At 41.2% G+C, this 27,414-nt stretch overlaps 1 protein-coding gene across 1 annotated transcript in view; it reads left to right on the forward strand.

The window, feature by feature from the left end:
• Positions 1 to 752: 752 nt before the first annotated feature.
• The window catches only part of LOC117339217, a 36,037-nt gene continuing 9,375 nt past the window's right edge, over positions 753 to 27,414 (forward strand). The window contains exons 1-7 of the mRNA XM_033900689.1: positions 753 to 2,798; positions 3,123 to 3,230; positions 4,174 to 6,630; positions 8,133 to 8,332; positions 9,786 to 9,840; positions 15,756 to 15,816; positions 16,500 to 16,598. Of these exons, the coding sequence (XP_033756580.1) occupies positions 3,212 to 3,230; positions 4,174 to 6,630; positions 8,133 to 8,332; positions 9,786 to 9,840; positions 15,756 to 15,816; positions 16,500 to 16,598 (2,891 nt within the window). The 5' untranslated portion in view covers positions 753 to 2,798; positions 3,123 to 3,211. The remainder of the gene's footprint in view (positions 2,799 to 3,122; positions 3,231 to 4,173; positions 6,631 to 8,132; positions 8,333 to 9,785; positions 9,841 to 15,755; positions 15,817 to 16,499; positions 16,599 to 27,414) is intronic.

Below are 27,414 nucleotides of genomic sequence, written 5' to 3' on the forward strand. Positions count from 1 at the left end.
CAAAGGTCACAGGTCAAGGGAATATTGAAACAGATGTTTCAAGTTCACAAAGATATCCCATCGGACCATTCGCAAAGGTCACAGGTCAGGGGAATACAGATACAGATATTTCTACGGCTCAAAGGTTTTCAGGACAAGATCACTTAAATGATATAAAAGCAAAGCAGGGCTATATAATTAGACCAAACGTCATTCCTGGAACACAAGGTCATATCGTGGAGACAACTAGTGTCCGGCCAAGTCAATGTTATTCTGTTAAAGATGGGATTCAGAAAAGACAAGTTCAAATGGCAAGATCAGATGAAACTGGACAATCTATTAGAGGCGAAAGTATAACAAAAGAGTATCCAAATAACCATTTAGGTTATGTTATGTACATTCCAGTTGACGCAAGAACGGGTCATCCAGTTAATTTATCACAAGTTCAACATACAGGAAGTAAGCAGACGCCTGGGGTAACGGTTCATTACGGAGCTCGATCATCGGAAATGCCATCACGTGGAGCGGAAATAATGAAAAATGAAATGACGATAAACCCACAGACTGCTCAACATTCTAAAGGCGTAGCTTCATCAACTCTGGACCAATCACAGGTGGACATGCTACATACGATTATCTACAGATAGCTTGTTTTACTCCACACATTTAACCACCTAGCTTTAGTTTTGCTTCGGTAAGCTCATGTTTCCTTTGTTGTTGGTTTGGATTTGAGTTTACTGACAAATGGTTTTTTTTTTTAGATTTCATCATTACAAGAAAAAAAACATATATCGTCCAAAATAGAACAGGTTCATGCCGGTTACATACTGAATTCCCCTAGATAAATTGTCCTAATAATCTCGTTTTAACACCTTACTAATCTAGAAAGTGCGCAAGTCAAAAAAATTATAAGCTTGATAGGGAAAGTCGATTCATCAACAAAGGATATATTTGCGCTAAATATAGAATTGTTACGTTTACATAACGTTGAAGACAAAGAACTCTATATAATAACCGTATCGAGAGTGTGATATTTCGCATCACAAGGGTACGAACTTCCATCAGTGATGTAAAAAAAATCCACATTAATGATGTATATTGTATCTTTCAAAAACAAAGGAAAATGAAATAAGGCGAATGTTTTTCGTTCGTAAATCGTTAAGCGAATGTGACTAAAAATATCGGAAGGATTGGAAGGACTGCATGTAGTTTTCTATTTTCATTTCTGTTTTCTTTATTTGATACAGGTTTGTTTTAATGCATATCTTTTTTTAATCAAACAACTTTGTTTTTTCTTGTTATTGTTTTATTTGTTTATATATCCACTAACGAATCATTTGGAATTATATAAATAGGTCTGCTATACGTTTTACCCGAAAACTTTCTCTCCTTGAAGTTTCAGCCTAAGAAACATTCACCTTCTAACGTAAAAATACATTTTCGTCCGTGTAGTAATTGCCGTAAGTGAGATTGTATAGAACGGGGTATGGAAACTTTCTCTGATTTGTTAAATACGCCCGATTCCAATTCGAATGAAATGGCGAAACATCGGAGAAAGTTTACAGGTGAACGGAAACCTACTGACACACATGTATCGGTGTAGTGATAGTTCCCTGTTCTTTTACATGTTTGATGTTATCTTCCCAGAATAATCATCATGCTTTTGTCGACATATAATAGGTATAAAGATATGTCAAATCAATTGATATTTGTCATTAGTGCCTAATTAACAATAGAACGATGTTATTCAAATGGTGTTCATATGTTGTATATAAATCAAAAATGCGATATATTCATGTATATATTATGAATGTGATGAGTCCCATTTCGAAATCAGTTAAGGTAAAAAGTTAATATTCCATTCGAAAAGAGGGGAATGAGACTTAGTAAGCATTTCATCAGAATAAAGAACTGGGAAAATAAATGATATAAATAATATTTCATTTTTACATTAACCTTTCCCAACGAATCTAAGAATTAACGAGGAGACAAACCAGGTTAAAACGTGGTACTTATGTGATAACATATCGCATGTGATAGACACTGCTGATGCATTTAGGCTCTCAACGTTTGCGTAACTTGTATGTCACATTGTGTTTGATTCACATGTAATAGTAACACGGTTCTAAATATACACATGTGCTGACGTTCTTGTGAAATACAATATTGAAAATTATTATGAAATGTATTGATAACTAGTGCTATTGTACCTCCTCGTCTAGATTTTGACATTTCTGTCAGCATATTCTTATTTCACCTATCAACACTTTGGGACCATGCCATCACTGACGAATAAGTCTTTTTCTCAATTTATATTAATCAATATATTTAATTAATGTTATTCATTTGTATATATTATCTACTGATAATTCATGTTTTTGCACTCGTTTGAAAAGGTATATGTATATTTGTTATACCTATAGTTTATTGTGTCCTTGACAAATTAGAAGGATCAATAAGCACACACAGAGGTCACATGACCTCAATGCATATCGACAACAAATTTATTTTCCAACAATCGCCCTCTATGTATTTTGTATGACGGATTTTGAAATAGCAATGGGTGACAAGACAGAAATGCATTAGCAATTTGTGTTTTTTCAAGACCGATTGTTCAATAGCAAGATCAAACTTATAAACAGAACAATGCTGCCTCTGTACAACATCATATCTAAGCATGTTTAATTGAAGTTTTGATGTCTCACAGAAATTAGTTACATGTCTACAACCATCTGAAACTAAAGTAGATGATAGCAGTCACTGTAATATACCGACAGCAGAACAAAACCACAAAGCTACCCATCAGACACCAAAAGCAGGTAATTTTTTTACACCTTTCATTCGTATGTTAAGAAAATAATTCTAATAAAAACTAATATTTTATGATTGCTTTGTCCCGCACTATACCATTTACTTAAATGTCGTTGATAACCTTTATCCTGATTTCCGTTTTAATGTCTACCCTTATGACTGATACAGATTTTATCGGCCAGCATTTTTTTTCTGTCTCACATTCCGAGGGATTTAATTGCTTTGGGGCAATTGGGAAACACCATATCGAAAGGACTTAGATATCGGAAATATTGAATATGTGTTCTCATCTATTGTAATTTTGATGAAGATAATTGTGTTTTGTTGTTCAGAACCAAGTCAAGGACAAGGAGTATCTCGGTCGTCTTCGTCCTCCGTTGTCGATGGCAACGGTGACCATGACAACTCGCTTTCAGACGTTATGTCGCTTGTTGACTATGGTAAGTTTTTATAGTCATTATATGTCTATGTGTGAATTATTTACGGATTCAATCGGGTGTTCAAATGTAAACTTTATGTACTTTGCAACAATTGCGAAAACAATTATATTAACTTATATCAATCACGCTTGTTTGCCCGGAAACCAGAGTACCCGAGGACAACGCGTGGTCGGGCATGTGATGGGCCTCACATATGTTGTCCAGTAAGGTAATGAACAGGTGCTACAAGGATACCCCGCCTCGAAATGAAATGTTCCCGGGTGATAAACCTAGCAAACAAACCACGAGGTCGTGCAGGTATCCCCCTAGCTTTACACGTCCGATCGGGGAATCAAGCCCTGGTCGCCTAGGTGAACGGCATGTCTGCTACCACTGTGTTTGATATGTATAACGTAATGGAGTGGGTGTTGTGTCGGTAATTCATCGTGTATGGATACTTATGGTACAAACTGAACTTTTTAAAATACAAACAGGGCAATCTTGATTATACTTATAAATACTTTAAAATGTTATTACCACTAAAATGTATACGTGTACAGTATCATGGTGAATGTAAACGTACTTATTTTGGCGTGCTCAAATTTTAACGCATGGCCTTATTTTTACGCACCGACATTGCTTGGCATATATTTAATAATAGATAATCTACAACCAGCGAAAAACAAAATAAGAGATATTTTTCTAGCTTGAACATCGCTAAAATATGTACGTTTATAGTATTATCGATGGAATTATGAAAACTATATTATGATAAACCATTTGTAGTCATACAACTGATAACATTTTCATAAAGTTCGTTGATATCTTATCACTATTTTTTCTATTCGGAAATTAAGTATTGAGCTTTCAAAATATTTTATGTATATTAAGCTTTCAAAATATTTTACGTATATTCAGCTTTCAAAACATTTTGTGATTTAATTGAGATTGTCCTAATTTACAGAACACAGCATTGAGGAACCTGAAGATATCGAGAGTGCCACCTTTGAACAGTTTATGGACGAAAATGGTATTTTATGGGAGTTGTCGGATACGTTGAAGGATCGGTCAGTTCCTAATTCTCTGAGACAACAAGACCCGGAATATACCATAGAAATTAAGCCATCAAATCAGATGGGAAGTAATCACTTCACGCAACAGGCGGATTATGACTTCCAGAGACGCGGACAGTCAGAACTTTCAGGAGTGGCAGGAAAGCCGGAGTCAAGACAAAGAGTCCAGGATAGGTCAAAGAGTGCTGAAAGTATTCAACATGATAGATTATCACTTGGTGTTCGCAATAGATCAATGTCGCCACGGGTCAGGTTTAGTGATCAAAAACAATACTGGCCTTGTTCAGAAGATGCTAATAAGTCATCCAGTCTAAGGTCACAAGATCCGCAGTATGATAAAAATAGCACTCCAAAGTCATCGGGTTCACAATCCGAGAAAGGAATACCCGAAAACTCATCTAATTCAGTAACAGACATTAAACCAGATTTTGAAAAACTTTGGTTAAGGGATGTGTCTATAGGTACGACGACTCCAAGTGTAGAAAGTTTTGTTCCCTTCCAGACGCGATCATCTAGGCCAGTAATGAAACAGAAAAATTTAATAAAAGCATCAGGGCAAACGAAGGACCAAGGATGTCAGCCTTTTAAGGATTCTTCAACACAGACGTGGCTGTTGGATTTTCCGCTAAGCTTAGATGACCTCGGATCAGTCAGTCAAAGGTCAAGTTTTGTCAGATCACGAAGACCTGAATATCCCATCAACCCTTTGCCAGTGTCCCGCAATGAGGTGAAAGGCGTGAATACAGATGTACCTGTAGGAAAGTCAACGACTTCCGAAAACCCTCTCACACAAAGACCACCATATAACAGTAATGAACAGAGATATGACATTCGAAGCTCTTTCTTAGATCCAACATCTGTCATTTGTGGTTCTCCGAGTTCAATATCAGAAGTTCAAAATCATTTTTTGAGTCAAAATCCGCAAGTTCAAAGTCAATGTATAAGCAGTGCACAAAAATCAGAACAGAAAGAAATTTCAACCGAGGTCTACAAACCATCGCATTTATCCGTTAACACAAAAGGCCGGTTGTGTGATGGGATAGGAGGTCACAGTTCCATTTCAGATTCTAATGAACAATCTAGAGATTCGGAGTCTTCAGAGAAAATTTGGGAAGAATCGAACAGACGTAATCAGTCATCTGGCTCGAAAAATGGAAAGGAATACACCGATTATCGCTCCTCAAAATTAAAAAACATAAAATACCGAAGGAACGGCCAGTTTCCAGATTCAAGATATTCAAGAGATGAGAGATTCGACCAGTCTCAAGCCTCGAAGTTTAAAAAAGAAAGAAGAAACAAGTATTCCCCCGATTCAACAGACTCTGAGTATGCAAATGATCATCACGCACACAACGCCTATCTATATAGAAGAGGGAGGGAAAGTGGACGGTCAAAAAATTCCAGAGAGAGCATGTCTTCGAGCTCGAAATATAGGAATGGTCGGGACGCAAATTCAAGCAATAGAAATGACCAGTCCGTGGACAGAGACTATAGGAAAAAGAGACAAGGCAGGAAAAATGACTATTCTCCAAAAGCGAGATTCAGGAATATTGACAGAGATGACTGTTCTGATGAATACGAAGATTCACAGGGGAAAGATGATAACAAATATAAGAGTAGGCGAAAACATTTTCACAAAAGGAAAAAAAGAATATCAAATTCTTCTGATGACTTAGACAGAGACAGGAAAACGGACAGATTAAATTTTAGATCCTCTTCTAGAAGTGACATATCTTCGAATTCAGTATATGACAGTCAGGATAGTGTACATAGCAGGACATCGGTGAGAAATCCGTATTCAGAGACACGCTCCTCCGTTACATTAGCATCCAAAAGTCCAATGCAAGGGGATCCCTCTATGACATCAGGGAATACACATTCAGAGAGTTTAAACATGCAGTTAACGTTGACGAGTCATGATAAGCAGGATGTATCCGACTTATCCGCTATTTCTATTCCCAATCACGAAGCGAATATACACTCTGATAATTCGAGAACTTTCAGTGAATCTCATATTTCAGACCAAAGAAAACCTGATATCGATACGGAAATGATTGAACCTGGTATCAAAGACAGCTTCGAGAGGAATGGTGACTATCTTCTGTCTTCTGTCAAAGACCAGATTTCAGACGAAATCGTCCCTGTCAATGTGCAATATGATTCGGATTATGAAAAGACTGACATTATATCGGCAGAGATATGTGAAGATCAAAAGCACCGACACGCGGAGGATGCGGGGGCAGAACAAATCGTTGCGGGAAATCACGTTCATGTTGTCATGGATACTGACGACCAGTACTCTTTGTACAGCATAGGTAGCTCATCGCTCTCTAGGACTTCATCGCAAGGTATGTCCTCTATAAGATGTTGAAACTTTGATGATATTATCTTACATCGAGATGACACTGTATAGCGGTTACATTTTCGCTATATTCGCGTTTCCACTTAACTCCGCGAGTTCTAAATATCAGTGAAATTTTAGCACAACACCGAGCGACGTTATGGTTTTGGTTTGGTGTGGTTTATTTTCTTTTTGACGTCCTTATAACAGCCAGGGTCAATTAAGGATGTGCCAGGTTTTGGAGGTGGAGGAAAGCCGGAGTACACGAGATAAACCACCGGGCTACGTTCAGTACCTGGCAACTGCCCCACGTAGGTTTCGGACTCGCAACCCAGAGGTGGAGGGCTAGTGATAACGTGTCGGGACACCTTAACCACTCGGCCACCGAGGCCCCGCGACGTTATGGAGAGGTGTCATAGTATAATTAATCTGAAAATGTAGCTCCACAACCAATTACATAATTTCAAAGTAAATGTTGATAAAACAAAAAATAAAAATTGTGATGTAAATTATATTCCGATAACGGATAAATAGTATCTCTGACCTGCTCAGGGTTTTTTTCCCCCTAAACTCATGCGTCACACACAGGGATTCATTACAAATGATATGATATATGAGATGGGTCGCAAATATGTGTAGGGATAAGTGTACATATATTATGCTACATGATAAGTCCGTAAAGTTATCAATGCATTTCATCTTCAGTTTATCTAATATAAGTTTAAATTTTATTTAAATAGCATGTCAGTCTAATTAAATCTAGATGGTCATTCTCACTAGTCACATGAACGTTCATGTAATTAGTGAGAATGAACATCTGCATTTTAATTAGATTGAAAGCATATCCAATGGTATTTCCACACGCCTATTATTACGTTTGTCCAATTAAACAGAAGTAACTTGATAAGTTGTTAGTATGTATCATGGTTAACCATAGGACTTACTGTTGACGGACGGTAAGCTTAATTTGTTAAGCTGCTTGCTGATTTTCGGCAAATCATATCGTAAGAACACTTCGAGAGAACACAAAAAAAATCAATGTTTATGTTTAAATAGAGTAAAACCCGGTCAGAGGAATGCTCCCGCTACACAGTGCAACATTTTCATATGCATTGATAAGCTATGTGCCCGTTCAAAAACGGATTCACCCTTAGAGAAAATAGACTGCAAAGCAACGTATAAAAACAATGATTGAAAAATATACCGTGTACAACGGATTCGCAAATTATAGGAAGCGTTGTATAGTGTAGTCCTCGCATGTTGAACCCACGAATTTAAAGCGCTATACAGAATTTCACAGTCTAATGTAGATATTTATCTCGAATGTCCTGCGCTATAAATAGACAGTTAACATATAAATGTAGATAACAAAGCCAAATTACCTATATCATAATCTTTATCAGGTATACGGTAACGATAACGGTAAAATTAATTTAGAAATTAAAAAAGTCAAAATTGGCTAAATGTACCAATCATAAGATACCGAAAACTTCTTAATTTATTTTCCAGAATCCCTTTTAGACAATATTCCGAAATCCCGGCGGGAGGCAGTCCGCCAACGCAGGCTGGCCCTGTATCTGGTATTCCGTTACCTCGACACCAAAACTCTGGGACGTGTTGCTGGCGTGAGTCGCGAGTGGAAGAAGGTCAGTCGGCAATCATCTCTGTGGAAACAGGTTCATCTCTCTCACACACGATGTACCTCCAAAGTAAGTTTGTTATGGACACAACAATCGTACAACTGTTATATGTGTGTTTTGTTTGAAGTAAATGTTTTGCTTGTAGAACACAATTCATATGCATAGTTCTCTTGCGTGTATTCCCTCCCTTGATCTGTCACGGAGTCGCTGGATAGCATGTATCACTAAAATACAACACGGCATTGATATGACTACCATACAGCAATCATTCATTGCATTGTAGGACGGTAATCAAACTGAATGTACATGCTTTAATGTAAAATGTATTTACCAATATGAGGTTCTTGGTGCTCAAAACATTTCTTAGTTTGTTATTAACGATACGATTAGTATGTTTAGGCTGTAATGCCATGACGCCTGTTGTTATACCTTTCCTCCAACGGACTTCTCTTTAAAAATCATTGCGAGTACAGTCATGACATTTTTAGTACCTTCCTAAACTTCTGGAAAAGGTCAAGGTCAACAACAAGGTCATTAACAAAAGTAACATCAAACTTTAACCTTCATAAAAAACTGAAACGTCTGGGTTTTTTTTAGTTTAAACATATTTTATTGCCAATATACAGCACAAAGATTTGGTACAAGTAACATGAACATTATAGACATCCGTTACTAATGATATCTTTAAATATATGTATACATCATAAGATGGCTAAATAGTGAAAAGCATGTACAATACGATTATAATTGGATGAGAAAAGAGGGAGAGAGAGAATAAAAATGGGAGAGACCATGGTATTTGAATATACAAAAGGTAAGATAATATTGATAGTTATAAGGAGATTAATAATTTATTACATCTCAAGTAGTAAACCATTTAATTAGTAAACAAACTAATACACACAAACACACACACACACACCCTACGTATACATTTGAATCCACTTGCTTACATATATTTCGAGCTAAGATTCATAGAACTACAACATTTCAATATTATGACTCATAATGTGATGCAAATTAAATATATTGTATTTACCTTACTTTGTATGGTCAAACTCACCTAGTTATGACACCTGTTTTCATGTAGTTACCTATACTGTTATCTTTTTCTGGGGTGAGGTACCAGGAGCACGTAATCTTGTTTCATAAGTGAATGTTTTTTTTCTCTTATTAATATAATTCATACTTTACAATGTATATACAGATGCACATTTTGCAACGGTTTTTATGAGCCAAATACATGTTAAAGAAATACAAAACAAGTATTTTATTTTAAATACAAAAAATGTCTGTAAAATTTATATTATAGAAGGACATTTTAAATATAAGGATTTTCCATACATTTTTTTTTTTTTTATTTCTGAATACGTTTATGCAAATGTAGTGCCATTTACGTTTTTCTATGTTTTTATGTGGGTAAACACGATACCAAGCAATAACAGCAGTGATTTCCGCGTGCATTCAATTATACTTTAAAATACCCAAAAAACAATGTTGATATGTAAACCTATTTCCACAGACTCTAGAAACCTTGGCCCGTTGGTGTACACAGCTAGAGAGTCTACACCTGGAAGGTAATGAAGTTATCTAACTATAACACTTGCATTGCCGCATTCCTTATTATACATATTTTACCAAATTCAAATTCAATGATACATTTTATTAATTAAGCGATTAGGAGAAATAATGATTAATCATAAATCGCAATTTTCGCTTTTCGTCATCGTCTGTCATACAGAACTGTATAAGAAAGTATGCACTTTATCGTACCGTGGACATATTTATCAAATCCTGACGATATTGAATGAATGTTATGATCACACACTGCAAAATGACACGCACTCACACATTTTCTCTGCAGTACTGTAATCGTTTGACTCTTGTTTTGTATCCAGGCTGCCCTGACCACCCCGTCCAGAGCATGCCATCGATATCTAAGGAACATGCCATTTTAAGCCTACCTGGTGATTGTAGATCCATCCTTTCGGATGGGATGGCTCTAAGGAACACCCCACTCCCACTGAGAACATGCAAATATGAATCACAACAAATTATCAAATTTCCTGCGGTGTCATACTGTATATCATGCATAAGTTCGTTTTGATCAATTTTGAATTCTCTCGGGATATTTCGTGAAAGTTCCCCGTTGCTTGTGAAGATTTCCTTAAGATCTTTGTCCATACATGTGACTACACAATGTACGTTGTAGTTACACCAACTCTTGCTTGTCTGGCTGATGGCTGCAACATTTCGCGTAACACGGCACTCCGCAAGTTTTGTTACATCAGGCACAAGTGGTATCCCAGACTGTCTTGGTTGTGTACTGATCACGGCCCTTCCATCTTTTGTGTATTTTGTGATTCCATCCTCCTCGCCTACTAATACATGATCATCCATGGTAACACAGAGACATGTATAGCTCTTGTAACCTCCTCCAAAAGATGGTTGCGTTCTCAGAAGCGATTCTGAGTTTTTCATGCTGACGTCCAGCTCATAGATATGATTATCTGTACAGATCCACAGATTTTGTGTTGTGGGAGAAACACTAGCGTCCAAGATTGGCAATTCCCACGGAATCGTTTGTTGTTCAACACCAGTATCGTTAAAAAGTCCAACATATATGTATTCAGGGTCACAACTGTTAGCTGTGAGACAAACATACCCACGCTTCACCCGCAGACGTTGTGCGTATAGCCTGGATTGGTATGTTTTTTCCTAATTCAAAACATGCATGTTCTATAGGTTTTGTTAGAAATTTGTACTGCTGTGGTCTATAGGCTGATGTGGTAAACATACCAAAATATCTGTCCATGTAGCTCTGTGGGTTTGTGTTGGGTTGGAAACTTGTGGTACTCAAAATAGGCATCTTTGGTAAGTTTGCTTTAACTCGAACCTCTTCCAGGGTGTCGTGTACTTGAAGATCAGATCCGTCTCTAAGAACTGCTTTGCGTTCGTCATGTAGCTCATCATCAAAATACTCTAACCGACTGACAAGTTCTTGCCTAAATTTTTTCAGAACATTGATATTTCCTTCCTCCATTTGCTTACACACAGACAAAATGTTTTCTGTTTTCGTATCGATAGCCTGTTTAAGATTTGTGCTTTGGGTTTTCACGTCCTGGCAGAGGCTATCGAAGTTGTTCGAATTCTTATTCATTTCGGTTTCAGTACAACCAATATCCTTTTTAATTTGAGCTCGGCTGTTTTTTTCAAGATAGTTTTGAAGTTCCTCCTTCTTCCTCGGGGTCACTTCACTTAATCCACACACGGAGTGACTTTTGTGAAGGCTTGATAGACACTTAATACACATCACATCGCCACATGTCTCACAGTACAGATTCAATATCTGTCCCTTGTGATGGACACAGGTAGTTTGTCCCTTTTCCCTGACAACATTTTGAGCAATTTGTGTAGATGCCATTTTGTCCGGTTGTCCTGTTTGACAATCCGTTGAAATGATAGTGTCGAATGCTTCCCTGTTTTCAGACTGCAACGTCGTCCAAACACATTACACACATGTAGTTGTCCCTGACTATACGATACACGGGTCTTGCTTACCTGCATATATTATTCAAATTCAGATCAACAGTATGAGTCACGGGTGTTGTATTGTTGTCAAATGTAGGTGTGTAAACACCCGAACACCGGATATGGGTACCAAAGCGGTGGGGGAAGGAACGACACACATGTAGGATATGCAAATATTTTCCAATTTACATGCATTTACACTGTATCCAACCATTGCCACTTTCAAACCTATTGAATATGTGATCCTTAGACCCCTATATTAGACATTTTCTTGAAAGATATGTACACTGTATGTAAGCACTGACAAAATGGTGTCTGGAAGGCCCTGCCGCAAAAGCAGCAGCAGTTGATGAATAATCGTGATAATAGATAATCTTCCTGGTTACATTTTTCGTGTTTACCAGGACGAAATAAAAACGACCAGGGGCCGTTTGTTCGAACGTTCATTAAATTAAACCATCATTAAAGTATCATTAAGTCTTCATGATTCATTAAATATCTAATGATAGATTAGTTAATGAATCATTAAAAATGTGTTGTTGGAAAGGTCATTTAAGGGATCATTAACAAATTAAGGTTAAATAAAGACTTATTGGCGGATCAACAATTAAACCATCATTAACTGTTGGGATTCCCTCTTCCCATAATGCAACATGCGTAAACATCCCGGAGACAAGTAAACATCAAAGATGGCAAAGATAGCAAGAAAAAAAATGACTAAGACATCTTGCGACCATATGTTTCTGAATTTTCCTGTAAATCAATGATAATATGTTCGTGTAATGTTTTAATGATACAAACTTTGATGGACATAGGAAAATCAGGTTATTCAAGCATTAGTTATTTTACAAACATAACGAACAGGTTATATAACATTTATATTAAGCACTTGTGTTGGCCCAGATGGAATCACGTGGGAGGAGACCGGAGTATACGGGGGAAAGTACGTAGTCGGGAAGGGCATGCATCCCTATTTACCTTTTCACGTCCGATCGGGAATCGAATCCGGTCGGCCTAGTAGAAAAACGAGTGCGATATCCACTATGCCACCCGACCACCCTAGAATACGATTATTCTGTTTAGATATAATTTAATATCTTAATGATTACCATTTTAACAAAATAATATTGTAAGCTTGCCTCATTGGCAAGAAAATATTTTTGAAAACATGATTTCGTTTAGTGTTACGAGAGATTATGTTTGGTCTGTATACCTTCATTGTCACACATTGTCTGAACGTACTGATGGAATGGTATCCCTTCTGATTAACAAGAGTCGGCTCGTTCTGAGTCGGAGACTGAATACGAATCTCTGTTCCGGAAAAAAATACACGGATACTAGCTTGTGGTTGTTACATTCGCCATTATGTTGCTACACTTTGTAAATGTACCTTTCTGTTTTGGATTGATTTAAACATATTTTTATTGCCATAAATCAAAGCAAATAGGATTGGGCGCAAGTAATAACAACATTATTAAAGCCCTTTCCCAAATAATTACAAATGTTCAACATTTGGCAAAAAGAGAGTGTGAAAGTCCTCATTTAAATATTTTTGTAACATTGTAAAGATTCAAAATGTAAGGAAGTACAGGATTTTTTTTATACATTTTTGAGAATTCCAATAATTATTATATTTTTTAGAAATGTATATGAATTGTGACATGACGTTATGTGCAAAGTACCGTCATGTGCTTGATAGTGACGTTTTCCGCGGCACAACTTTACAAATCAACACGGCTGTTTTTTCATTTTGTAGTACATCATGGTCTTGGTCAATGTCAGGAGAAACGTATTGAATGTTTTATCCGCAGAGAGAATGACATTTCACATATTCATACAGGTTTTCATGTTTACAACATTACAACAGCGTTATAATGACTTAAAATTTAGTATACGTTTTATCGGGAGGCGTCTATAACATGCCAGTGTAATTTTAAACATAATTCCATGCGTCACATAAATGTATCCTATTTCTAAGCATACATGTACGTGTATATGTATTTGTTTTCTTCAAATTATCAAACATTCCATGTATGCATATAACAATTTATTTGTTTTAATTTCTAATGGATATTTTCATGGTGGGGCCAAGTAACTATTACAACAAAGCAAGGACGGAAGAGAGGTAGTTTTGCACTTTGATATATGCGGGGCATAATTGTAGAAACGACCTGTCCTATCATGACTCAAACCGAATAACACTGGAACAGTATTCCGTTATACCTATTATTCATATTCGTGTCTCTTACAGGTGTGCGATGGTTTGATAAATGGATGTCCGCCATGTTGATTAAAGCAAACATCCGTACATCAATTGAAATTATATCGATCTTTTTCATTACTTTCTGATCTCGTAATCAACTAATAATGCGCGACATGCATGTATATAACACCAGTCAAGCGTAAAAGATGAATATTATAATGAGGGAGGTTCAAAACATGCCAAAATGATTCGTCTTCAACTGTCGCTGTGGTTGCCATACTATACAACATGCGTCGACTTTAGCACCGATGTTTCTCAAGAAAACGACTAATACAGAGGGACCGAGAACCACATATGGATCACATATATAGGTTTAAAACGGACAGTAGCTACATACGGTGTGAATACATAAAATATTGCAATTTTTTTTAGCAAACCTACCTGTGTATCGTTCCTACTCCACCCCAATAGTACATATTCCAGGTGTATGGGTATAAACAGCGTGACTTACAAGTACGTGTCTGGTCAAATGTCTGCTACGAGGTCTAACAATAAATGACAGTTAAAGACTTAAAACTACAGTCAATAGTTAGTGTCGTGGCAATAAAATATATGCATTGCTGTTCACCATCCCCTAATACCCCTGTATAACAAATTTGGTCGAAATCGGCGAATATCTAAATTTTGACCAATCAGAAGCCAGGATTGCGTTGCCATGGTATTAGTTTTGAAAACACCTAATGTCAAATTATAAGCTTTGTTTCGGTACAATATTTGACCAAGGCTGAATGAAATTGGACGAGTTATGGCCTTTTATCGGAAAACCTTTTATAGTTACCAGTTACCATGGAAGCCAACATTTTAAAGGAAAAGCTTAATGCATATCTTTACATTGTATATGGTTCTTTATATTTGTGTGAAGTTTCATTGAAATTGGTTAACAAAAGGAGGAGTTCTCCAGACATTTGCGGATGACATACAGACATCTAGACAGGGTGATTCCAGTATACCCTCACCCTCTACTATGCTGGGGTATTAGAATTAACATAAATATACATTTGCATGGAAACTCTTAAAACAGTACAATAAGAACAGGACCAGGGGCTCCGAAGAAGTAAATTAGAATACTTCTGTTTCATTGACGGCCCTACCACACAAATCTAGGTCAAGTCCGAGATTACTCACTTCTCTAAAGGAGAACTCGGATGGTGAGAGCGGAACCGCCAGACATATCAACAAACTCCGAACACGTCTCACTTCATACCGCATCATATTTTCAAATGAGATCATGATGTCGATAATTCCCTGTTCGCGAAAAATTATGTAACCGATAAATCGTTTTGCATTATTCAACACGAGGTCATAACCCTAGTAAATATTAGAGCCCTTGTGAAAAATTGTGTGAGATTTGTTTTGATACATCACCCTAAGATGGGTCAATAATATACCATAGGAAAATCAGGAGGAATCAAACCGCGCAGTGTACAGGAAAGGTCCATCATAAACCTCTCATATGTTGTATGGTGTGTAATTACATACTTATGTTTGTAGTTGTGGTATAATTTCATATGTTATTTAGTACATGAGATGTCGTCCATAATAAAGCATATAAATTAAATCGATGATAATGTTTGGGACTTGCATTCTTGGCAGAAATTAAAAAAAAAGTTTCACTGGAAATTGTGTGCCATTAGAAAATACTCATTGATTGGAGGAAACCAATTCACTTATGAAGACTAATATATGTCGTTGTTGTAGATGTGTATACAAGGAAACAGCTGGAACTTGAGAGCGATGAAGACTATGCCCAAGCTGTCAGGTAATGTATTCATATACAATTAATTTACCTATTAGCAGTTAAAATCTACCTTGGACAAAATGTGCTATTAAATAAGTAAGGTTTTACGGCGAAACAAAATTAAATATTAGAAGGAATGTATTGTATTTTCCAGTATAAAGAGATTTGAACTTTACACAAATCGTACAAGTAAAATCTTTAAAATTATTTAACACGAGGTCATAACCCCAACTAGTATTTATCAATTATGGACCTTTGATGCGGTCAATATGGTTTTATGTGTACCTGGTAGAATCAAACAGTTTAAATACATGTTGTTGCTTTTATGAATAATCAAATACATCAAAACATGACGAGGAAAGGAGAATGAGTGTTGACTTTAATAGTTAGTCACTAGATGGATACCCTTATGTTTGAGGTATCATTGCGGTAGCATATGTAATAAGCAAGTGATGCACTGTTGAATGTTGAAAAATGTTTGTTCCCTTTGCAAGAAAGCCAGAAAATATAAACCAGACCACTAGACAACGATTATAAAAATGCAAGAGCACTATCAAGAACACCTCCATCCGACCCCAACTCCCTCTTACCGGTAGATGTGTAAACAGCAACCGGTAGATGATAGTTATGACATTGATTTAACCGTGTCTGTCTGAAGATGTCACTTCAATTGTGAATTCCAATTTTATTTAATTTACTTACAGAGCATCACTAGAAGCAGGAGTAGAATGTCTACTACAGGTGTCGGAGTCCACTCTCAAATCAATTACCATCATCAACTGCCCGCACGTTCTTACAGACAAGTAGGTAGTCCAGTCTACTCAAAGACAAGTAGGTAGTCCCGTCTACTCATACACAAGTAGGTTGACCCGTCTACTCATACAAAAGTAGGTAGTCCCGTCTACTCATACACAAGTAGGTTGACCCGTCTACTCACACAAGTAGGTAGTCCCGTCTACTCACACACAAGTAGGTAGTCCCGTCTACTCACACACAAGTAGGTAAGTCCCGTCTACTCATACACAAGTAGGTAGTCCCATCTACTCACACACAAGTAGGTAGTCCCGTCTACTCACACACAAGTAGGTAGTCCCGTCTACTCACACACAAGTAGGTAGTCCCGTCTACTCACACACAAGTAGGTAGTCCCGTCTACTCACACACAAGTAGGTAGTCCCGTCTACTCATACACAACTAGGTTGACCCGTCTACTCATACACAAGTAGGTAGTCCCGTCTACTCATACACAAGTAAGAAGTCCCGTCTACTCACACACAAGTAGGTAGTCCCGTCTACTCATACACAAGTAGGTAGTCCCGTCTACTCATACACAAGTAGGTAGTCCCGTCTACTCACACACAAGTAAGTAGTCCAATCTACTCACACACAAGTAGGTAGTCCCGTCTACTCACACACACGTAGGTAGTCCCGTCTACTCACACACAAGTAGGTAGTCCCGTCTACTCACACACAAGTAAGTAGTCCAATCTACTCACACACAAGTAGGTAGTCCCGTCTACTCATACACAAGTAGGTAGTCCCGTCTACTCATACACAAGTAGGTAGTCCCGTCTACTCATACACAAGTAGGTAGTCCCGTCTACTCATACACAAGTAGGTAGTCCCGTCTACTCACACACAAGTAGGTAGTCCCGTCTACTCACACACAAGTAGGTAGTCCCGTCTACTCATACACAAGTAGGTAGTCCCGTCTACTCATACACAAGTAGGTTGTCCCGTCTTATAATACACAAGTAGGTAGTCCCGTCTACTCACACACAAGTAGGTAGTCCCGTCTACTCCTACACAAGTAGGTAGTCCCGTCTACTCATACACAAGTAGGTTGACCCGTCTACTCATACACAAGTAGGTAGTCCCGTCTACTCACACACAAGTAGGTAGTCCAGTCTACTCACACACAAGTAGATAGTCCCGTCTACTCATACACAAGTAGGTAGTCCCGTCTACTCATACACAAGTAGGTAGTCCAGTCTACTCACAGACAAGTAGGTAGTCCAGTCTACTCAAACACAAGTAGGTAGTCCAGTCTACTCAAAGACAAGTAGGTAGTCCCGTCAACTCAAAGACAAGTAGTTATAGGTAGTCCAGTCTACTCAAAGACGAGTAGTTATAGGTAGTCCAGTCTACTCAAAGACAAGTATGTTGTCCCGTCTACTAACACACAACTAGGTAGTCCCTTCTGCTCATACACAAGTAGGTTATCCTGTCTACTCACACACAAGTAGGTAGTCCGGTCCAACTCATACACAAGTAGGTAGTCCCGTCTACTCATACACAACTAGGTAGTCCCGTCTACTCATACACAAGTAAGAAGTCCCGTCTACTCACACACAAGTAGGTAGTCCCGTCTACTCACACACAAGTAGGTAGTCCCGTCTACTCATACACAAGTAGGTAGTCCCGTCTACTCATACACAAGTAGGTAGTCCCGTCTACTCCTACACAAGTAGGTAGTCCCGTCTACTCATACACAAGTAAGAAGTCCCGTCTACTCACACACAAGTAGGTAGTCCCGTCTACTCCTACACAAGTAGGTAGTCCCGTCTACTCATACACAAGTAGGTAGTCCCGTCTACTCATACACAAGTAAGAAGTCCCGTCTACTCACACACAAGTAGGTAGTCCCGTCTACTCATACACAACTAGGTTGACCCGTATTCTCATACACAAGTAGGTAGTCCCGTCTACTCACACACAAGTAGGTAGTCCCGTCTACTCCTACACAAGTAGGTAGTCCCGTCTACTCATACACAAGTAGGTAGTCCCGTCTACTCATACACAAGTAGGTAGTCCCGTCTACTCACACACAAGTAGGTAGTCCCGTCTACTCATACACAAGTAGGTAGTCCCGTCTACTCACACACAAGTAGGTAGTCCCGTCTACTCATACACAAGTAAGAAGTCCCGTCTACTCATACACAAGTAGGTTGTCCCGTCTACTCATACACAAGTAGGTAGTCCCGTCTACTCCTACACAAGTAGGTAGTCCCGTCTACTCATACACAAGTAGGTAGTCCCGTCTACTCACACACAAGTAGGTAGTCCCGTCTACTCAATCACAATGTAGGTAGTCCATTCCTACTCACACACAAGTAGGTAGTCCCGTCTACTCAACACCAAGTAGGTAGTAGGTAAAAAATTCCTTTTAAAAAAAGGGGGTTTCCCCCCATATAAAAGTGGTAGTCCGTCTTAAACAAGAGGGAAGTTATAGACTAGGGTCCCGCTAGAAAAAAGTGGTAGCGTTACTCAAAGAAAGTGGTGTCCCGGCAAATCAAAACAAATAGGTAAGGTTCCATCTACTCAAGGGTTGTTATATAACCAGCCCCACTCAAAACAAGTATGTTGTCCCGCCCTTCAAACAATAGGGAGTCCTTCTCCTAACAAGTAGGTATCCGTCTACTCAACACGTAGGGAGTCCGTCCAAATCTCAAAGTAGGGAGTCCCTTCTATCAAAAATAGGGATCCCGTCTCTCAACACAAGTAAATTCCCGCTACTCAAAACAAATAGGGGTCCCGTCACTAACAAAGTAGGGAAAACCCTTTTACCAAACAAGTAGGAGTCCCTCTACCCAACAATAGTGTCCCGTCTATCACACAATAGGTATCCCTCTCTCATACACAAGTAAAACCCTCTACTCAACACAATAGGTTTCCGTCTCTCCAACAAGTGGATTTTATAAAAGAGGTAGCCCTCTACCAACAAAAGAAGCCCGTCACTCCAAAAGTAGGGTTTCCCCACTATACCCACAAAAGGAGGGTCCCCCCCTTTCTCACACACAATAGGTATCCCCCTCTACTCTACACAATAGGGACCCCTCTTTCTCCTACACAAGTAGGGAGTCCCGTTCCCCAAAAAACACAAGTAAGAAGTCCTCTACTCACACCAAGTAGGGAGTCCCCCCCCAAAAAACCCCCCCCCCCCCCCCAAAAAGGATTTTTACTCAACACAAGTTTAGGTGCCCTTACCACACAATAGATCCTTTTACTCAACCCAAATAGGGGGTCCCCCTACTCCAAAAACAGAGGGAGTCCCCTCTCTCAAACAATGGTTTCCCTCTCTCAACACAAGTAGGTCCGTCCCCATCACAAGTAGATCCTCTATAACCAAGAGGGAGTCCCCTTCTCAACCCAAGTAGGTAGTCCAGTCTACTCACACACAAGTAGGTAGTCCGTCTACTCATACACAAGTAGGTAGTCCCGTCTACTCATACACAAGTAGTAGCCGTCTACTCACACAAGTAGGTGTCCTACTCATACACAAGTAGGTAGTCCCGTCTACTCATACACAAGTAGGTAGTCCCGTCTACTCACACACAAGTAGGTAGTCCCGTCTACTCATACACAAGTAGGTAGTCCCGTCTACTCATACACAAGTAGGTAGTCCCGTCTACTCACACACAAGTAGGTAGTCCCGTCTACTCACACACAAGTAGGTAGTCCAGTCTACTCACACACAAGTAGGTAGTCCCGTCTACCCCATACACAAGTAGGTAGTCCCGTCTACTCCTACACAAGTAGGTAGTCCCGTCTACTCACACACAAGTAGGTAGTCCCGTCTACTCACACACAAGTAGGTATGTCCCGTCTACTCATACACAAGTAGGTAGTCCCGTCTACTCACACACAAGTAGGTAGTCCCGTCTACTCATACACAAGTAGGTAGTCCCGTCTACTCCTACACAAGTAGGTAGTCCCTCTACTCCACACAAATAGGTAGTCCCCTCTACCCCAAAAAGTAGGGGAGTCCCGTCTACTCCAAAACAAGTAGGGGCCCCTCTACCACCTATGCCCGTTCTCCACACAGAGGTAGTCCCGCTACTCAACAATAGGGTCCCCCCTTCTCTACAAAGTAGGGTCCGTTTTCCAACAAGTAGGGAGTCCCGTCTACTCACCAAAGGGAGTCCCCTCTACTCATAAAATATTGCCCGTTTCTATCACAGTAGGGCCCCTCTACCACAAAAGTAGGGGTCCCGTCTACTCCTACACAAGTAGGGAGTCCGTCTACTCAAACAAGTAGGTGTCCCCCCTTCTCTAACAAGTAGGAGTCCCGTTACTAACCACAAAAGGGGTCCCTCTACTCAAACCAAGTGGGATTTTCCCCCACCACAATGGTTGCCCCTATTCTCAAACCGTAGGTGTCCCGTCTACTTACCCCAGAGTATCCCTCCTCCACATTTGGGGTCCCCTCTACTACACAAAGAGTGTCCCTTTATATAAACAAATTTAGGTAGTCCTCTCTCACACCCGTAGGGGTCCCCTCTATCAAACAAGTATTACCCCCTTTCTCTACCCCCGTGGTATTTCCCCCCATATAACAATAGGTATCCCTCTCTCACCACAAATGGTTCCCGTCTACTCAACAAAGTAGGTTGCCCGCTACTCCTAACAAGTAGGAGTCCCGTCTTCCACACCAAGGGATCCCTCTCCAACACAAATAGGGGTCCCGTCACTCTACACAAAAGGGCTTTTCCCTTACCCTCCTACACAAGTAGGGGTCCCCTCTACTCAAAACAATAGGGTTCCCTCTACTCCAAAACCCAAATAGGTTCCCTCTATCAAACCAAATAGGGAGTCCCGTCTACTCACACCAAGTAGGTATTCCCTTACTCCTACACAAGTAGTAGTCCCGTTACTCAACAAGTAGGGCCCCCTCATCACAACCCAATAGGGTTCCCCCCACTCAACCAAAGTTTTCCCCTCTACCACACCATATAGTCCCTCTACTCCACCAAGTAGGTATCCCCCCCCCCCCCCCCCCCTCCCACAATAGGGACCCGTCTACTCACCAAAAGAGGTGCCCCCTCATTAAAAACCCAAATAGGTTACCGTCTACTCACACAAGTGGGATCCCCTCTACTCACCCAAATAGGAGTCCCCCCACTCCACCAAATAGGGAGTCCCTCTACTCAACAATAGGTGTCCCTCTATTAACATAGGTAGTCCCGTCTACTCTACACAATAGGTTGCCCTTTACAAAACCCAAGAGGGAGTCCCCCACTCCTCCAAGTAGGGATCCCTCTTCCACCATAGGGATCCCCTCACTCCCACACAAGAGGTGTCCCGTCTCTAACACAATAGGAGTCCCGTTACTCCACACAAGTGTAGTCCCCCCACTCCAAAACAATAGGTGCCCTTTCCCAAAACAAGAGGGGTCCGTCTACCCACACAAGTAGGTAGGCCCCCCACTCCATAACCACAAGGTAGGTAGTCCCGTCTACTCATACACAAGTAGGTATGTCCCGTCTACTCATACACAAGAGGTAGTCCCGTCTACTCCACACAAGTAGGTAGTCCGCGTCTACTCAGACACAAGTAGGTAGTCCCGTCTTACTCATACACAAGAGTAGTGCCCTGTCTACTCATACACAAGTAGGTAGTCCCGTCTACTCACACACAGAGTAGGTAGTCCCGTCTACTCACTACACAAGTATGATGTCCCGTCTACTCAACACAAGTAGGTAGTCCCGTCTACTCACTACACAAGTAGGTAGTCCCGTCTACTCATACACAAGTAGGTAGTCCCGTCTACTCACACACAAGTAGGTAGTCCCGTCTACTCACACACAAGTATGTAGTCCCGTCTACTCACACACAAGTAGGTAGTCCCGTCTACTCATACACAAGTAGGTAGTCCCGTCTACTCACTACACAAGTAGGTAGTCCCGTCTACTCACACACAAGTAGGGTAGTCCCGTCTACTCACTACACAAGTAGGTAGTCCCGTCTACTCATACACAAGTAGGTAGTCCCGTCTACTCATACACAAGTAGGTAGTCCCGTCTAATAATACACAAGTAGGTAGTCCCGTCTACTCCTACACAAGTAGGTAGTCGCATCTACTCACACACAAGTAGGTAGTCCCGTCTACTCCTACACAAGTAGGTAGTCCCGTCTACTCCTACACAAGTAGGTAGTCCCGTCTACTCCTACACAAGTAGGTAGTCCCGTCTACTCATACACAAGTAGGTAGTCCCGTCTACTCCTACACAAGTAGGTTGTCCCGTCTACTCATACACAAGTAGGTAGTCCCGTCTACTCACACACAAGTAGGTAGTCCCGTCTACTCATACACAAGTAGGTAGTCCCGTCTACTCACACACAAGTAGGTAGTCCCGTCTACTCACACACAAGTAGGTAGTCCCGTCTACTCATACACAACTAGGTTGACCCGTATTCTCATACACAAGTAGGTTGTCCTGTCTACTCACACACAAGTAGGTAGTCCCGTCTACTCCTACACAAGTAGGTAGTCCCGTCTACTCATACACAAGTAGGTAGTCCCGTCTACTCATACACAAGTAGGTAGTCCCGTCTACTCACACAAGTAGGTAGTCCCGTCTACTCACACAAGTAGGTAGTCCCATCTACTCACACACAAGTAGGTAGTCCCGTCTACTCATACACAAGTAGGTAGTCCCGTCTAATAATACACAAGTAGGTAGTCCCGTCTACTCCTACACAAGTAGGTAGTCCCGTCTACTCACACACAAGTAGGTAGTCCCGTCTACTCCTACACAAGTAGGTAGTCCCGTCTACTCCTACACAAGTAGGTAGTCCCGTCTACTCCATACACAAGTAGGTAGTCCCGTCTACTCATACACAAGTAGGGTAGTCCCGTCTACTCATACACAAGTAGGTAGGTCCCGTCTACTCATACACAAGGTAGGTAGTCCCGTCTACTCACACACAAGTAGGTAGTCCATCTACTCACACACAAGTAGGTAGTCCCGTCTACTCACACACAGTAGTAGTCCCGTCTACTCATACACAAGTAGGAGTCCCGTCTACTCACTACACAAGTAGTTGTCCCGTCTACTCATACACAAGTAGGTAGTCCCGTCTTACTCCTACACACAAAGTATTTCCCCCCCACTTTAAAAACAAATAGGGGTTTCCCCTATCACCAATTTTGGTGTCCCGCACTCCACACAAATGGGGTTCCCGTCTACTCCACCAAGTAGGGGGGGCCCGTCTATTCACAGTAGGTGTCCCTCTACCCCAACAAGTAGGGTCCCGTCTACTCACAAATAGGTGTCCCCTTACTCACCAAAGTAGGTGTCCCGTTTTCCAACAAAGTAGGGTTCCCCTTACTCCCCACAAGTGGGAGCCCGTCTACTCACACACAATAGGAGTCCCTCATATACACAAGTGTGCCCGCTACTCACACAAGTAGGTTTTTTTCCCCTCTACTACCCCAAGTAGGGAGTCCCTCTAATAAAACACAAGTAGGGGTTTAAAAAATAGGGGAAAAAAAAAGGGGCCCCCTATTAAAAAAAGTAGGTAGTCCCCCTCTCCCACCACAAGGGGGTTATCCCGGTTTTCCTACTCCCAAAAAAGTAGGGGTCCCCTTCTCAACACAAGTAGGTAGTCCCGTCTACTCACTACACAAGTAGGTAGTCCCGTCTACTCATACACAAGTAGGTGATCCCCAGTAGTTACGTCACTAACACAGTAGGTAGTCCCGTCTACTCACTACACAAGTAGGTAGTCCCCGTCTACTCACTACACAAGTAGGTAGTCCCGTCTACTCCTACACAAGTAGGTAGTCCCGTCTACTCATACACAAGTAGGTAGTCCCGTCTACTCACACAAGTAGGTAGTCCCGTCTACTCCTACACAAGTAGGTAGTCCCGTCTACTCATACACAAGTAGGTAGTCCCGTCTACTCATACACAAGTAGGTAGTCCAGTCTACTCACACACAAGTAGGTAGTCCCGTCTACTCATACACAAGTAGGTAGTTCCCGTTCTACTCATACACAAGTAGGTTGACCGTCTACTCACACACAAGTAGGTAGTCCCGTCTACTCACTACACAAGTAGGTAGTCCCGTCTACTCAAACACAAGTAGGTAGTCCCGTCTACTCAAAGACAAGTAGGTAGTCCCGTCTACTCCTACACAAGTAGGTAGTCCCGTCTACTCACACACAAGTAGGTAGTCCCGTCTACTCACACACAAGTAGGTAGTCCCGTCTACTCATACCAAGTATGTAGTCCCGTCTACTCCTACACAAGTAGGTGTCCCGTCTACTCATACACAAGTAGGTAGTCCCCGTCTACTCACACACAAGTAGGTAGTCCCGTCTACTCCTACACAAGTAGGTAGTCCCGTCTACTCACTACACAAGTAAGGTAGTCCCGTCTACTCAACACAAGTAGGTAGTCCCGTCTACTCACACACAAGTAGGTAGTCCCGTCTTACTCTACACAAGTAGGTTAGTCCCGTCTACTCACACACAAGTAGGTAGTCCCGTCTACTCACACACAAGTAGGTAGTCCCGTCTACTCATACACAAGTAGGTAGTCCCGTCTACTCACACACAAGTAGGTAGTCCCGTCTACTCATACACAAGTAGGTTAGATCCGTCTACTCACACACAAGTAGGTAGTCCCGTCTACTCCTACACAAGTAGGTACTCCCGTCTACTCACACACAAGTAGGTAGTCCCGTCTACTCATACACAAGTAGGTAGTCCCGTCTATCCCCACACAAGTAGGTAGTCCCGTCTACTCACACACAAGTAGGTTAGTCCCGTTCTACTCAACACAAGTAGGTAGTCCCGTCTACTCACACAATGTAGGTAGTCCCGTCTACTCATACACAAGTAGGTAGTCCCGTCTACTCCTACACAAGTAGGTAGTCCCGTCTCTACTCACACACAAGTAGGTAGTCCACGTCTACTCATACACAAGTAGGTAGTCCCGTCTACTCACTAACACAAGTAGGTAGTCCCGTCTACTCATACACAAGCTAGGTAGTCCCGTCTACTCTAACACAAGTAGGTAGTCCCGTCTACTCATACACAAGTAGGTTGTCCCGGTCTACTCACACACAAGTAGGTAGTCCCGTCTACTCACACACAAGTAGTGTGTCCCGTCTACTCATACACAAGTAGGTAGTCCCGTCTACTCCTACACAAGTAGGTAGTCCCGTCTACTCCTACACAAGTAGGTAGTCCCGTCTACTCACACACAAGTAGGTAGTCCCGTCTACTCATACACAAGTAGGTAGTCCCGTCTACTCATACACAAGTAGGTAGTCCCGTCTACTCACACACAAGTAGGTAGTCCCGTCTACTCCTACACAAGTAGGTAGTCCCGTCTACTCACACACAAGTAGGTAGTCCCGTCTACTCATACACAAGTAGGTAGTCCCGTCTACTCATACACAAGTAGGTAGTCCCGTCTACTCCTACACAAGTAGGTAGTCCCGTCTACTCCTACACAAGTAGGTAGTCCCGTCTACTCATACACAAGTAGGTAGTCCCGTCTACTCACACACAAGTAGGTAGTCCCGTCTACTCATACACAAGTAGGTAGTCCCGTCTACTCATACACAAGTAGGTAGTCCCGTCTACTCACACACAAGTAGGTAGTCCCGTCTACTCCTACACAAGTAGGTAGTCCCGTCTACTCACACACAAGTAGGTAGTCCCGTCTACTCACACACAAGTAGGTAGTCCCGTCTACTCACACACAAGTAGGTAGTCCCGTCTACTCCTACACAAGTAGGTAGTCCCGTCTACTCCTACACAAGTAGGTAGTCCCGTCTACTCCTACACAAGTAGGTAGTCCCGTCTACTCCTACACAAGTAGGTAGTCCCGTCTACTCCTACACAAGTAGGTAGTCCCGTCTACTCCTACACAAGTAGGTAGTCCCGTCTACTCACACACAAGTAGGTAGTCCCGTCTACTCACTACACAAGTAGGTAGTCCCGTCTACTCACACACATGTAGGTAGTCCCGTCTACTCATACACAAGTAGGTAGTCCCGTCTACTCATACACAAGTAGGTAGTCCCGTCTACTCACACACAAGTAGGTAGTCCCGTCTACTCACACACAAGTAGGTAGTCCCGTCTACTCACACAAGTAGGTAGTCCCGTCTACTCATACACAAGTAGGTAGTCCCGTCTACTCACACACAAGTAGGTAGTCCCGTCTACTCACACACAAGTAGGTAGTCCCGTCTACTCACACAAGTAGGTAGTCCCGTCTACTCCTACACAAGTAGGTAGTCCCGTCTACTCACACACAAGTAGGTAGTCCCGTCTACTCCTACACAAGTAGGTAGTCCCGTCTACTCACACACAAGTAGGTAGTCCCGTCTACTCATACACAAGTAGGTAGTCCCGTCTACTCACACAAGTAGGTAGTCCCGTCTACTCACACAAGTAGGTAGTCCCGTCTACTCACACACAAGTAGGTAGTCCCGTCTACTCATACACAAGTAGGTAGTCCCGTCTACTCATACACAAGTAGGTAGTCCCCGTCTACTCATACACAAGTAGGTAGTCCCGTCTACTCACTACACAAGTAGGTAGTCCGTCTACTCCTACACAAGTAGGTAGTCCCGTCTACTCATACACAAGTAGGTAGTCCCGTCTACTCACACACAAGTAGGTAGTCCCGTCTACTCCTACACAAGTAGGTAGTCCCGTCTACTCACACACAAGTAGGTAGTCCCGTCTACTCACACACAAGTAGGTAGTCCCGTCTACTCATACACAAGTAGGTTGACCCGTCTACTCACACAAGTAGGTTGCCCCGTCTACTCATACACAAGTAGGTAGTCCCGTCAACTCCTACACAAGTAGGTA

Source organism: Pecten maximus, chromosome 12 (assembly GCF_902652985.1).
Source record: "Pecten maximus chromosome 12, xPecMax1.1, whole genome shotgun sequence".
NCBI classification, from domain to species: Eukaryota; Metazoa; Mollusca; class Bivalvia; order Pectinida; family Pectinidae; genus Pecten; species Pecten maximus.